The 14556-nt window shown below is 54.9% G+C and overlaps 1 protein-coding gene across 1 annotated transcript; it reads right to left on the bottom strand.

Annotated features, from left to right (window-relative positions):
• LOC119102127 (early endosome antigen 1) lies at nucleotides 1–9875 on the bottom strand. The gene is made up of 11 exons (XM_037225482.1): nucleotides 9834–9875; nucleotides 7406–7640; nucleotides 6671–6784; nucleotides 6198–6295; nucleotides 3096–3249; nucleotides 2516–2667; nucleotides 2178–2303; nucleotides 1672–1800; nucleotides 725–819; nucleotides 375–420; nucleotides 1–78 (listed from the first exon to the last, which is right to left on the bottom strand). The coding sequence occupies exons 1-11, from the start codon at nucleotides 9873–9875 to the stop codon at nucleotides 1–3; spliced, it is 1269 nt and encodes a 422-aa protein (XP_037081377.1).
• Nucleotides 9876–14556: the final 4681 nt, after the last annotated feature.

Below are 14556 nucleotides of genomic sequence, written 5' to 3' on the forward strand. Positions count from 1 at the left end.
TCACCGCTCCACCTCCTCCATGCTGGGGATCTGTCTCGTCTGTGCCTGTCGCTCCGTCTGCAGCTGACTGTATTTCTCCTGAAAACAAACCCACATGGTTGAAGTGAAATTCTGCATAGAAAGAATCTGATGAACACGAGCGAGATTCTCCACATCCCTTGAAACCGGCTCTAAGCCGGGCAGGGACCACAGTGCGACCCAACAGCTGTGCGCGCCCGCCTCCCGCGGCTGCTGCAGCCGGCGCGGTGCACTGCGCCCGGCCGTCAGTGAGGCGGCCGGCGGCCGGCTCTGACCTGCAGGTCCCGCTGCTCCTGCTGCAGCCGGTCCCGCTCGGCCTCGCGCTCCCGGGCCGCGCTGTCCATCAGCTGCTGCACCTGGACCAGCTCCTGACGCAGCAGGGCCGCGTCGTCGGTGCTGTTCCTGCAGCAGGGCGGCGTCAGGCGGTGCAGCGGTAGGGCTGGTCCCGCGGCGGACGCGCGGAGACGCCGCCGCGCAGCTCACACCGCAGCCAGCGGACGCAAGACAGACCTCAAACCCGCCCCCTCCATTATCAAAAACCGTTACGACACACAAACGCACTTTTTCATGCGATGAAAACACCGGTCATGTTCCTGTGTATGGCACAGCGCAAATGAGAGCATAGAGCGTGGCGTAAACAGTGGCTCCAGGACAACGGAGCGTGCCGTATGGGGCACCTCCGCGTGGCGGGTGCCGAGCGCCTTACTTGAGCTGAAGCTGCGCCTCCAGCATGTCGACTCGGCCCTGGGCGTCATCGGCGGCGGCGCTGAGCGCCGCCTTCTCGGCCGCGTAGCTCCCGGCCTGCCGACGTGCCGGGCGACAGGTCAAAAGGTGCAGCTAAGGTCAGGTCAGGTCAGGTCAGCGACTGTGCTATCAGACCAGGCCACGGCGAGAGCGTCATGTCACTACGAACGTGACGTGACCGACGCCGTGACCAGGACGGAACTTGGACGTTCGAGACCCCGACTTGGATGACTTGGATTTGTCAAGTTTTGGACCTGATTTGCCTTGGTTGTACATGTGCTGTCACGTGTACGACCAAGCCAAGTTCAGAACTGCCATCAGATCACCACTAGACCAAAGACTTGAGGATCACTTACGACTAAGGACGGTACGGAATGTGCACTATGACCGGTCCACAGGGACAAATCAGGGACTGTAGGACCATGTCACGACAAAGACGGTGAGGATAGCAACGAGTTCGCAGCAGGTGAGACAGCCATGATACAATATAATGCACATACAGCAGAATTGGTGTCTGGCGGCAATGGAACAACACAAAGAAATGTGTGCAAAACACATTCATTGTACCGTGCATGCATTGATGAGGCAAAACTAGACCAAGCATCGACATAAAGCTGAGAGCTCCAGCATATCAAGAAACGTCACCCAAACCACTTGGGGCTAAATCCAAACGATCCACTCAACGAGCTTTACGTAACCACCACCCATCTCAAACGATTATGCTTTGCAATCTGACAACGTTGGAGAGCGATAATAGATCGCGGAACACACTGAAAATATACACATTTTGCGAACCTCGGTCAGGAGATATGATTTTCCAGAGCCTTCACAACACCTTGTGGTAATGACTGGGGGCACAGCGCGTGAAATCTATACAATTAAGCAAAGCAATGCCGTCCATTCCCGGACCTCCTGCTCTCCTTCTATTCCCTTCACCTTCTCCTGCAGCGTCTTGTAGTCCTGCTTCAGAGCTGTACTGCTCTCCAGCGCCTCCGTCAGCTGCTTCCGCAGCAACATCACCTCGGAGGTGACCAGCGCCTGCCGACAGGCGGGCTCCAGGCTCGGCGCGGCTCAGCGGCGGCACTCATCGCCGGGGATACCGTGCCAACAGTGCTGACGCGGCACCGGCCGTGGCGAACAAAACGCTCTACCTCCGGGGGAGAGGGGGGTGATGGTGGATGGGAGATAAGACTATATCCGGGTAATGAAAAGGAAGGGACCATGGGAAGGCAGTGAAGATCATATACGGGTCATCGAGTGTCATGAATTATCAAATCTTTATAGCTTCGACAGTTGGAAAACTCTCCACTTAAGCCATTACTCCGTGCTCCCCCGGCAGCCCGTCAGCAGCTGTGCTGGGGCTGGGTACGACCCCACACGGCCCGCGGGGCTGACTCGGACGGCCGCCCGTTCACCTTGCTCTCCTGCAGCGCCTTGATCTGCTCCTGGTACAACATCGTCTCCTCGGACTGTGTCGCCTCCACCAGCTGCTGCAGCCGGGCCACCTCCCGCTTCAGCTCCTCACTGTACCAGCGCTCCTCCTGGGGGCAGCGGCGGCACGGTCCCAAAGCTGTCACCCGCTGCTGCAGCCGAACCGCCTCCCGAAGGCCACCTCAGAAGTCCATTACGAGCGCTAAATTCAGAGAATCTTAGACTGCCAACTAGCGAGATCCACAGGCCCATCGCAACGCTCGGCGGATGTTAGGGGCCGCCGCCGGCAGTCTATCGCCGGGCGCCGCGGCGCCGGACTCACCCTCAGCGTGGTGTTGACATCGGTCAGCTCGTGCTGCAGCACCTCGACGTCGTCCGACTGCGGCAGCGGCGGGTGGTTCCTGGCGAAGTGCTGCTCCAGCTCCGCCGACGAGGTCAGCCGAGCCTTGCAGACCGGGCACAGGTAGGTGGCGGCTGCGGCGGTCACACGTGGCGTGGTCAGTGGCGCTCGTTCGGCCGCAGCCAGCGCCAGCCAGGCGCGACGGCGAGCGGAGAGGGCCCTTTACGACACGGCTGCAACTATAAACTGACACGCCGTGATCCACTGACGAAACAGCTTTGAAACCACCCAGCATAAAGCTATCCGAGTCATGAGCAAGACGAATCTATTAGCATCAGTATGTGAATTTCAGAAAGCCACTGCCGACATTGTCATTTCAACGTCATAACTTAAGGTTTGACCGTTTCCAACAACCCTTCAGACCGCTCCCTCAGATTGTACCGAGCCTTCCAAATGGTCGACTAAAGACGCATGGTCGGGCGCCACCACCCAACGACCAATCCAAACCGTATTTGTGCGGCGGCCAGCCGTGACCCCCGGCCAGCCGGTCAGCCGGACGTACAGGGGTCGATGTGCGCCGTCTGGTCATGTTGCTGCAGCTGTTCCGGAGTGGCGAAGCCCTTCATGCAGGTGGGGCAGAGGAAGCCTTCGGCACCGCCGACAGCGGCCGAGGCATCTTCTGCTGAGGAGACCGACGCCGTCCGGCCACCCTCCACCTGGCAACAGCGGGCCACATCTGACGCCCTCCACATGGCAACAGCGGGCCACGTCTGACGCCTTCCACCTGGCAACAGCAGGCCACATCTGACGCCCTCCATATGGCAACAGCGGGCCACAACTGACACCCTTCAGCCCTCCATCCTCCCGAAGTGTGAGCCTTGTCACTTGCAGTCAAAATGATACCGATTCTACACGCGATGCGTATGTCGTAGAGCATGAACAGCTATCTACACGAAGAGATGGATGGGGCAAACAGTCCGAGTCGTTCAACAATAAAAACGACTTTTGCCAAAAAGCATATGTCGACAGAACGCCTGGAATGAATTAAAGTGAATGTTCTGTGCCCATCCGTGACGCTCAAAAACCAGGGAAGCATTCGGTGTCCCGTGGAAAAGCAGCACAACGGTGCACGTTTCAGATGAATTTGGTGGCTATGGACTTGTTGAAATTATCCCGTTTGACTTTGCAACATAACGTCCACAGAGCGCAAGTCGTGCAGTTAGTATAAAACCGCACGACAAACCAGCTATTTGAAATGATGAAATGATAAATGGTGAATGACGATAAAATTAACGACGATGAATAAAAAAACGGGGGCAGCACACCAAAGCAGACAGCGATTTGCCTATACAGTAGGTTATCACTTTACGCAAGCAGTCATAGCGTTACACCGGCTCCCTGTGTGCTAGTTGCCATCGTCTTTCGTGTTTGAGGGGTAAAGAAATCAAACAAAGACAATGCAATCTAACTTGTATTGAATGTGTCGAACATTAACTTCGTATACAAACAGCACCAATTCGTACATACAATTACTACAGCGGGTAAAGGTAAATACGTCGCATCCATTAGGTGAGCTGCATCTAAGAAACATTGTAGACAGCAGTGCTAAGGAGATGTGCCTATTTCATTAACTCTGTGGTCGGCATGGACGGACACGTTTTCCAACTGCGCAAGGCATAAAGCACGCAACACAACAATGCTTGAAACGTATTGTCACATGATCGAACGGGCGTCATGGCCGTGTGCACAACACCGTTATCACCGATTAACAGCTGATGCACAAGATCAGCGAGCACTTCACCCAGATCACGATGCTTTCGTTGCTCTCCATGCTCAGGGCGAGCGCGCCTCCGTGATCGCAGTCTCCTCCGCCGGCCGGCGCACTGTCGGCGGCCGCTCACCCCCAGAAGTCGTCATCGTCGCCGCCGGAGTCGGCACCGATCGCCGCCGAGATGGACTCGGACGGCGACCGGCCGGGCCCCGACGAGCCGGCCTCCGAGCGCCGCCGACCGGAGCCGGCCGAGCCGGATCGCGCCGCCGCCGGGGGCGAGGCGCCGCCGGACCCGGCCGTCTCCTCCGGCGGCGGCGTCTCGCTCATCGGCAGCGGGAACGCCCCGGCGCCGGCCGCCTCCACCGCGTACCCCAGCGACGAGCGGAGCAGCGCGCCGCTGCGCTCTGCCGAGCCGCTGTCGCCGCCGCCGGACGGCCGCAGCGGCGTCACCACCGGCGGTGAGCGGCGGCTGGTGACATCATCGGGTGAGCGGCGATTGGTGATGTCATCATTGGGTGAGCGGCGACTGACAACGTCATCATCGGGTGAGCGCCGACTGATAGCTTCATCATCGGCTGCGCGGCGACTGATAACCTCATCATCGGGTGAGGGGCGGCTGATGACGTCATCATCGGGTGAGCGGCGGCTGGCGACGTCGCCGGCAGAACGACCGTGTGTGATGTCATAATCGGGAGACCGGGGCTTGCTGATCTCATCCCGTTGCCGTTGTCTGTCGTCATCAGGCAGGCGTCGACTGACGTCACCGTCCGTATGTGTCTGTTCGGCGGCTGGCGCCTGCTCCGCCGACGCCGCGGCCCGCTGAGCGGCCGGTCTCCACAGGGCCTCCAGGTCGACGGCCGGAGGAGCCGGAGACGGACCGGCGGACCGCGCCGTATCATCTGCGTCCGCCGGGCTGTCCGGACCGGGTGGCCGCTCCTGCTGCACACCCGGCCATTGCTGCTCGGCGGTGCCAGCCGCCTCACCATCGACGTCGACGCTGTCTTGTGGTTCCGCGCCTGCAGGCGGGAGAGGGCCCGCACCACTTCTCCACTGCGAGTCCAAATCTACGCTGGGTTTCCAGTGCGAGCCCAGATCCACGGCCGGGTTTGGCTCCGATGTTTGATCCGTGGGCAGAGGCTGGGAGTTAGTCTTGTCATCGCCGGTAGAAAACCCCAACTGTGGACTCGCGTCAGAGCGAGCCTGCTGCTCCTCAACCTGACCCTGCCCAGTTGCCGCGGGACCGTCACGCGCGCTTGCCTCTGCCCTTGCATGGTCCCGTCGCTCCTGCAGCTTCGCGGAGCTCTTCCACTGCGTGTCCAAGTCCAGCTGGACTCCCAGCTGTCCGTCAGCCCTGTCAGAGTCAAATGAGACCGGTCTGTCCGCCGGCCTCTGCCAGCTCGCCACCTGCGCCGGTGACCCGGTCACCTCCGGGTTCGTTCCCCGACGGTCACCCGGCCCTGTCCAGCTAACGGCCGCGTCCGTCTGGTGCTGGGCGGTCGGCGGCAGCCGGGGTGGGGCCGAGGTGGCTTCGCTCTCGCTCTCAGGGTCCGGAGCGAGCAGGCTGAAGAGCCGCGATCCGGCCGGGCGGCCCCGATCCGTCGCCGGACGCGCGCTCTGGGACGAGCCGAGCGCGTTCGACCACCGCTCTGCACTCCCGACCGGCACCGGCGGCCGGCCGGAGCGCGACGGCGCCTCCGACACGTCCCTGACGGGTCGGACGGGCAGCGCAGAGCGGACCGCCGACTGAAGGTCTCGACCCAGCGGCGCGCCCACCCACCAGTCCCGGCCGGCCGGCGCGCCGAGCTTCCGGTCCTGGCCAGTGAGCGCGCCGCCGCTCCGGTTCTCGGCCGCCCCGGGACTGAGCGCGGCCGCCAGGCGGCTCCGCCGGAGCACCTCCTCGATCCGAGCGTCGCGCGAGGCGGCGGCGCCAGGGTCGGCCGGCTCGGACCAGGTGCGCGGGTGTCCGGCCGGCCTGCCGCCGGCCGCCACACCTGCCGGCGAGAGCGTGGTGGGCCGCGGCTGCGGCGACGGCGGCGTCACGCGCTCTTCGCCGCCAAACAGCTGGCGCCGCACGCCGCCTAGCGCCCGCTCCAGCTCCTCCTGCTGTCGGCCGGCCTGGTAGGCACGGAACTGGCGTGCCAGCCGGCCGGCCTGCGCCGACAGTGCGCCCAGTCGGCCACGGGTGTCGGCAAGCAGGTTATCCGTGTCGACCAGCGGCACTGGCGCCGCCGCCGGAGCAGGCACTGGCGCCGGCTCCGGCGGCGGCGGCGGCGGCGCTAGAGGGTGCGGACAGGTGGCCAGCGGTCGCTCGGCCGCGCCACCGCTCTCCAGCAGGCGCGCCTGCTGTGACGCCAGCTGCAGCGCGCGCATCTGCACTTCCAGCTCCGCCGAGCGCTCCGCCAGGCTCTCCAGCACGACGCGCTGCCGCTCCAGTGCCACGCGGTAGCGTGTGTTCTCTTCGAGCAGGGCGGGCGCGCGGCCTGCGCAGCACACAGCCGCCGGCTCAGGCGACCCGATGTGACCGGCCGCTGCCGCCGCCGCCGCCCGCGGCCGCTCCGGAGAGGAGACCTGCGAGCCGGAGCGACTGGCCGATAGGCTGGTCTCCAGCTGCGCCACGCGCCGCTCCAGCTCCGCCATGAGCCGCTCCCTGGCGGCGGCGGGAGGCCGCATGCTGGCCCAGCCGGCGTCACCGCCGCTGTGGCTCGCCTCCCGTTCCGACACTGCCACTGGCCGCAGGTCTGTCCCGGCGGCGCGGAGGCGGTCGGGCTGAATCTGGCGGCTAGGCGGACGGTCCGGCGAGGCGAGGTGTGAAGGGATCACAAGGCGACGTGGTGTCGCCACGGAGTGATAGTGGAACGGCTCCTCGCCGTTTTCGGCGTCGAACGTCACGTTCAATTTCGCGCGGTGTGGCAAAGTAGGTTCTGTCTGACTGGCGGTAGTGACGGCAAAATCGGTCTGCGACATCTTGTCGCAAGCTGCCTTCTCTGGAGAAAGACGATGTGTTTGAAACGAATGGTTTGCAAGAGAATCATTCAACAGAAGTTCTTTCTCTTTGATGCTCCGATCTCGGGTATGAAGGGTGTTCTTATACTGCTCCAAACGCTGCCTCTCCAAGTCCAAGCCGGCAATAAGCCCATCTCTTTCCACGTCTAGCCGCCTCTTGGCTGATTCCAACTCCATCTCGTATTTCTCCTGCATCTCCTGACGGAGCATTTCCAGCTTGCTCTTGTATCGCTGGTATTCGCGTTTCTGTATCTTCTTCAGCTCGTCTTTCCTGAATCTGTCGACTTCTTGAGCCACTCGCTCCTGGGCCTTCCGGTCGGCGCGGCGCCGGTACTGCAGCAGGCCCAGCTCCAGGCTGCCGGCCTGGCGGCACTCGCCGTCAGCGGGCGCTGCCGGCTCAGCGGGCGCTGTCGGCTCGGCCGGCGCGGCCGGTCGGCGCCGTCGCAAGAGCACCGTCACCAGCGGCTCGTCTCCCGCCCAGTAATCGTCACACACGGGCCGGCCGGCGGCGCCGCCGCAGGCCGCCACCACGCGGGCCACCTCTGCGGCTGAGAGGCGCGCGTCGGGCGGCCCGGCCAGCGCCAGACCCGCCTCCGAGGTGAGCACAGCGCGCGCGAACCACAGTCCCAGGTGACGCAGCAGGTCGGCGGCGAGCAGCGCCAGCGGCGGCGCGTCGGCCGGCGCCGCGCACCCGCCGCCCACTAGGCCCACCAGCCGCTGGCGCAAGAAGGCGCGCAGCTCGCCGACCAGGCCCTGGTCGCGGCACCATCGGCGCAGCTCGTGGCACAGCTCGTCCGGCAGCCGGCCGTCCGCCGGCGCCGCCGCCATCACCGCCGCGCGCGCTCCTGAAAGGCGCACACCGCCCCTCAGTGCCCCGTCCGCGCGCCGCCCAGCCCGGCCCGGCACTGGCCTGTTAGCATTGCACCAGACTGTTAGCATGGCACGCTGGTGCCCTCGGCACCCAGGCATTGTCCAGCAGGTGTGCTCATGGTTCTGCTGGCATGGTTTAGCACCAGGCAGGAGGCTGTTATGCTGGCTGGTGATAGTTATCTTGAGCTGATGCAGCATGTAATACTTTCATGGCTCTTCCTTATTCTACAGTAATACTGTACAAGTAATTCCTGAATTAAATGAAAACCTAAATCATTGTAATAAGATCAGTTAATCCTGTTATATGTATTAAATTTTGTTCCACCAAAATGATGAAAAACATTGAGTGACCAAAAACAACCACAAGGGTTAATCAATTTAAGAATGCATCATTACCTTGTTAGCATAAGCAGCAATTTAGCTAGTGAAATGCTGAAAACATTGTTTTTTCTATAACTTAGAGAGAATACTTTGCCAGACTCTGCACTGAAAGTCAAGTACAAAATATTTTCCTAAACCTTACTAACAGATATCATGCAGTAGCTGGTCTATCCACTTAACTATTGAGGTGTACTTCCATAATTTGAGCATGTAATTAAATTTTAATCTTGCTGATCTGAGATAACCTTTCATGAATTCTTTAAGAAAGAACTAAGCAAATAACAGCACTTGTAGCAAGTCTGCAATCATGTAATGTAGTTTGGTTGCTTGTTAACCATACAAGATCAAATAAGATAAAGGATTTGCCAATGCATGGATTTGCGGTATTGCCACCACTTCTAATGAACCCTGGGGATGCCTGCAAATGACTGGCCTAATGATGCACCTTCATCACTGGCTTGGTTAATATTTGAACAAGGATGAATTACTAAAATTATATGCATTGCCATTGCCAGCCTGACATCATACATGGGCCTGCAAACTTTTACCAAATCATTCTTTAGGAATTCACACATTTCCACAAAATAGAACATTGCATAGGTTAAAACAGCATGTGGTGCTCCAATGGCATCAGTAGCCACAAGGTCTACCAATGCATTCAAGAGGTTTACCACAATGTCCAGAAAACAATGCCACGAGGTCTACTAATGCATATAGGCTGAGCTTGCACAACTTGGCATTGTCAGCAGAATGCAGCTTGTATGTCTTGGACTACTGACACATGGCATAGTTTAAACTTATGTACCATGAATTATATATAACATCCAGAATAATTACACAAACAGAATCTGATAATTCAGCATATAAGTATATTAAGCCTGCATGGCTTATTGAGAATATTGTTGGTAATGCCAACATCAAGCCTTTTTTACTGTACAGACTATCCAACATGCAAGGATTTCCATAGTGACATTGCATGATCTTGTATTTCCTTGAAGCAGGTAAGTGGACAGGGCAAAGCAACAAGAGTTGCAGGGACTAAAATACATTTCTAAATATTTGAAAAAGCCTGGCCATTGCCACTCTTTCCTGTCAACTTCTCCACTGTCAATGGGGCCATATCCACAAATTAAGGTAGACACCAACAAAACCCATTGGAAAGGTGGTGCTGTTTCATGCATTAGGAATTGACTTCTCCAAGCACCTTGTAAATGTTCTCTGAGGCATGCAGACCAACATGACTAAATGCTGGTGGATTAAGTGGGTGGTACATACCCGATCTGTGATGTTCTTCACAATATTCTTTATATTAAACATTCTAAATTAATCTTCTTTCTCTGCTGAATATATCCACTGTACTGTCAACTCTTGCTGGGAGCCACAGGCAGTACCAGGCGTAGTGGATGCTGGGCAGGTCACCAGTCATGCAGCTGCACAAACTCAGCACCTCATCCTGTTCACTGCAACACAAAATTGTGAGTAGATAAATCATCCCACTCAGGCCGGAGACCAGAGCCGGCCAATCGCCTACAGCCTAACGATGCCCAAACTGAGCGATGCTGCACGTTGGGTAGCCTCGCTTGCACCACTGACCGGAGATAAATTTCATTTCGTTTTGATGCTACGTAGGTGGGTGGGCATTGTGCCTGTATTCGAAGAGGCTGGGAACTTTTCCAAATTTTATAGAATGTTCTTCGTCTCAATTTATTTACGGTCCATTTACCTGCCAGCGATCCGCTCCACCCATCACACTACACACATCGTAATCCATTCACACTAAACAAGTGTGTGAGCGTTGCCAAAGACGCTATTTACGTTTATATCAAGGCTGACAAATGGCGAAAACGCTTCCATATCTAAATGTGTCACTTGAGTATTTTTTTTAATGTTCTATGGCCTGCGCAGTTTCCACATAAGTACTAAACTGGAAATGTGACAAATTTCGACATTTGGGAGAACCTCGTTGGCTTATGTCCATAGATTGAGCACATCGAGTCCATGAAACAGGTTTTGTTTTCAAGGTCAAACAAAAATTGATTTCAAATTGTAAACATCTAGTTATCAATTGCTACGCGCTAGTTTAAAAACAACAAAAGCGCAGAAAGGGTAAACACGGGATTCAATCCTACACGTTTTATCCTGTAATCTAAATATTAGAGCTGGTAAAGCATAGATGGCTATCGTCTATATTCACGAACAATTTTTGGGACCAGCATTTGGCTGACTTACCGGAAAGCTACTAGATTCAGTTTCTCGGCAATCATGGCGCTTAACATACAACCAGAATATCGTCAGGATATGACGGTTGATTACCACCAAGCCGACCGAGGGAGAGTTGCGGGAGGGGAGAAGAGGGCGGTTCACACGGTCCATTCATATTGAATTGGCTTACAACGTATTATCTACTCTATGGTTACAGAAGCGCGGAAACTTTGATGCTTCAGCGGTAGGTTTCTGGTGGAGTGTGCTGCTGCCTTGAAACTGATGTTGGAAATGTCCTCGTTGCACCCGTAATTACGGGTTCGTCAAACTCATGCATGGTTGCTCAAGTGGAACATTACTCAGGGCAGGCAGTGAACAGAACTGCGAGGAGCGCTATGCAGCGGTTTGAGAATTTCAGAGTCTTGAAGGTGATTAGGCTGCAGTGAGGCCTTGGAGCATTTTTAATGTGATGTCCTATTCCCTGTCAGTGATGGGGATTTTGGAGTGTTATGGGTCCTTGCCATTTAATAAAATGGTTTCAGCCATTTTCTATGAGCTGTTGAGTGGACCATTAGTTACTGTGCTCTGAATATGGATTATACCCTGTGTTACATCTGTGTGATCCAACTATCAATTATGTTTTGTAGTCAATTTCAACAGCACAGGGCATCCCTTAGATGTAGAGTGACATGAAGAGGTGTACAGCATGCATCCAAGCTGGCTGGCAGGGATATGCCTAGTTATAAATTTTGGTTTCTGGTTCCAAATTTCACTTATGAGGGTGAGGTTCTGGATCCTGCTGGTAACTGCTTCTTTTATAAATGCAAGGTTCTGGTTTTTGACTGCCTTAAGTTCTAATGTAAATGGATGCTAGGCCCTGGTTCCTGGTTTCCACTGCTTCCTGTTTAAAGCTGGGGCCTGATTCCTGGCTAGCATTGACTTGCCATGAATGCTAGACTAGCAGATCCTTTTTTCACTTTTTTCACTCACCATACTCTAAATTGCGGTTTCTAGCTCAAATGGGCTTAGATTTAAATACCAGCACATGTTAAAATTTGTCAGTTATCTTTTGATGGATATTTTTACTTGAAAAAGAAGATATCCTTGTCCATTCTGTAGTAGATACTTATGAAACCTGTATAAGTGTGTGTGTGCATCATGCATACACTTTTTGTAGCCAAGAATTGCAGGTAAGATCACAGTTCTTGTTGGTGTCCTTAACTCCATACTGGATCTTGAGTCTTGCTTGAGCATGGGCATAAATGTAGGCTGAATGCTGGTCCTTGACAAATCTCTAAAAGCATTCCAAGCTGGTTACAGAATTGATATTCTAGTCGAAATGCAGTTAGAGAAATATTTTTTTAGCTTACATTTTGCCAAATTAATTGGCATATATCTATTCAGAAAGTTTATAAGCTAAGTGGCATGCATCTCTAGAAGAAAAATTGGAGCACCACTAGTTCTGCCCATGCTGTGCCTTAGATGCATAGGCCATGTGAATAGGTTATAATAATAAAGTATAAGATATGTGCGTTGAAAGTTACAGGGATGTATAGATTTGCTCATATTATCATATCCCAGCCCTGGATTCGCTGTCTGTTGTTCCTCCCATCATTCAAGATGAGCCAGTCACCATTGAGCCAGATAGAGGTTAACCCAGCATTCAGATCCCTCAGGCTCAGCAATCAGGCTGGGCAGGTCAGATGTCAAGGCTGGGGTCAAAGGGCAGCAGATTAGCAGTGGCTGATGTGTGGGTTCAGTGGCTGATTGGGAGCTGGAGGTTTGGGCATATAATTTATGTTTACATCCTGCATATTCTACAGGATAAATTTTGCTATGCAGGACTTAGTGCTGGTATGTGCAAGCAGTGTTCCCTTTCACATTCAACCACATCATTCCAGGCATGGGTATGAACCTTCTGTGGCTGCTAACAAAGAAGAAGTAGAGAATCACCTTTTGGGGTATTTCTGATTAGCTGCAGTCTAGGCTGTGACATTTGGCCCTTAGCTCTCTAGAATATCAGACCTCAGCCAGGCAACTTGATATGTACCTATTTAGTGGTATGTGATGTTCATTCACCACCTTGTTTGCTGTAAAGATCTGCTTGAGAGCAAATTAGCTAGAATGGCTCAAATCTACCTTACAGTTCACTGTGATGACCAACAGAAGCATGGTTAAATAAGTGTTGTAATGTGCAGTAGTGTAACCCTCCTTATGTGGGCAGATAATCCACACACAACAGCAGAGTAGAGCATTTCACTGTTAATTGCTAGCACTTGCACCAAAGCACTGCAAACTTCAAGCAAACCACCACATGCAATAGGAACTTTGCTGGTTTTACAGTTTCTTGGGCTGGACATTGTGTGCTGCAGATGTATAGTGTACATACCAAGCTGCCTACAAATGCCAGTGTTACGCAAGTTATGAGATTTAAGTTGCATTATAGCATGCAACTACTGTTAGTAACTGGTTTGATGATATATGGGCAATGATGTATCAATCTCTGCCAAAGAGATGCTTAATGGTTAAAAGATTCTCACATATTACAATGACATTTTCCCCCAAGATCAGCAAAAAACTGTTTCTATGAGATGGGATTGTGGTCTGAATAAACATGTTGTACTTTTCTGGTCCATTCTTTACCAGTAATTTATGTGTCTCATACATTTTATGCATGTTTCTGTATGCATGTACAAATTATGACTGCCTTGATTATGTTTTTTATTGTTTTCAATTGTCACATGCCACTCCTTTGCTTGTTCAAATTGGGGCTCAGACATTGATGCTTCCTAAGATGATTCTATCAAGCATCCGCACGCACCTGAACAACTTCTGCAAAGGCTGGAAGCTGTCCTGCCTGTACCCTTCATCTAAACCTGCGCATATAAATGTGACAGAGCTTGGAGGTTTGTGCTTATCCGAAACTCTGACTATTGCATTGGCAGAAAAACCTACTCCCTCCCACTGCCATGCTTTAAATCTTCAAGCATAACAAACAGCATTGTTGTTTGTGCTCAGTGGCAAGAAAGGGTGCCTGTGAGCTCTTTCAATGCTAATACAACTCTCTGGTTGCCCAGTTCTAGTTCTAGTTTAAACGAGACAAGCTCAGATCACATGCCATAGGAATCATCGGCCACCATCGCTCTGATCTACTCACTCAGTGCGCTGTTGGCCGCCTTGCGACAGATGCTGGGGCTGTGCGGCTGTTTCCGAGCCCGGGCCGAAGAGGTGCACGAGCTCGACTACCGGCACACTTCACTGCGCGATGTGCCCGGAGAGGTGTTCACCTTCGAGCGCACTCTCGAGGAGCTGTACCTCGACTCCAACCAGGTACGCACCCATGGTGCCCGCCCGTCAGCCCGTCAGTGCGTGCGCAATGGGTGCATCTCGACTCTACCCAAGTACGACCCTCCGGCGGCAGGCCGGTGTGCGGCGGGGTTCGCTCCGTCTGGACTGGCTGTGACGGTGTGCCGCGGGGTCCGCTCCGTCCGGACTGGCAGTGACGGTGTGCCGCGGAGTCCGCTCCGTCTGGACTGGCTGTGACGGTGTGCCGCGGGGTCCGCTCCGCCTGGACTGGCTGTGACGGTGTGCCGCGGGGTGCGCTCCGTCTGGAGGGCTGTGTGTGTGTGAAAGTGTGCAGTCGTACGATCCGTATGGACTGGCATTGGCTGTGTGCCGCGGAGTCCGGCCTCCGTCTGGACTGTTGTGACGGTTTTGTGCCGCGGAAGTCACCCGTCTGTATGGTGTGACGGTGCGCCGCCGGAGTCCCTCGTCTGGGGGCATGTGCAGTGTGCCG

This window comes from Pollicipes pollicipes, unplaced genomic scaffold, assembly GCF_011947565.3.
Source record: "Pollicipes pollicipes isolate AB1234 unplaced genomic scaffold, Ppol_2.1 Scaffold_5658;HRSCAF=6696_pilon_pilon_pilon, whole genome shotgun sequence".
NCBI classification, from domain to species: Eukaryota; Metazoa; Arthropoda; class Thecostraca; order Pollicipedomorpha; family Pollicipedidae; genus Pollicipes; species Pollicipes pollicipes.

What these genes read in the sequence shown, in the direction of transcription:
- LOC119102127 (XM_037225482.1), bottom strand. Translation starts at nt 9,875, where the DNA reads ATGTTTAATATAAAGAATATTGTGAAGAACATCACAGATCGG. An exon ending in GGAGCTGGAAGTGCAGATGC is followed by an intron (nt 6,296 to 6,670) that starts GCGCGCTGCAGC and finishes TCTCGCCGGCAG; the next exon opens with GTGTGGCGGCCGGCGGCAGG. An exon ending in ATGTCAACACCACGCTGAGG is followed by an intron (nt 2,304 to 2,515) that starts GTGAGTCCGGCG and finishes CGCTGCCCCCAG; the next exon opens with GAGGAGCGCTGGTACAGTGA.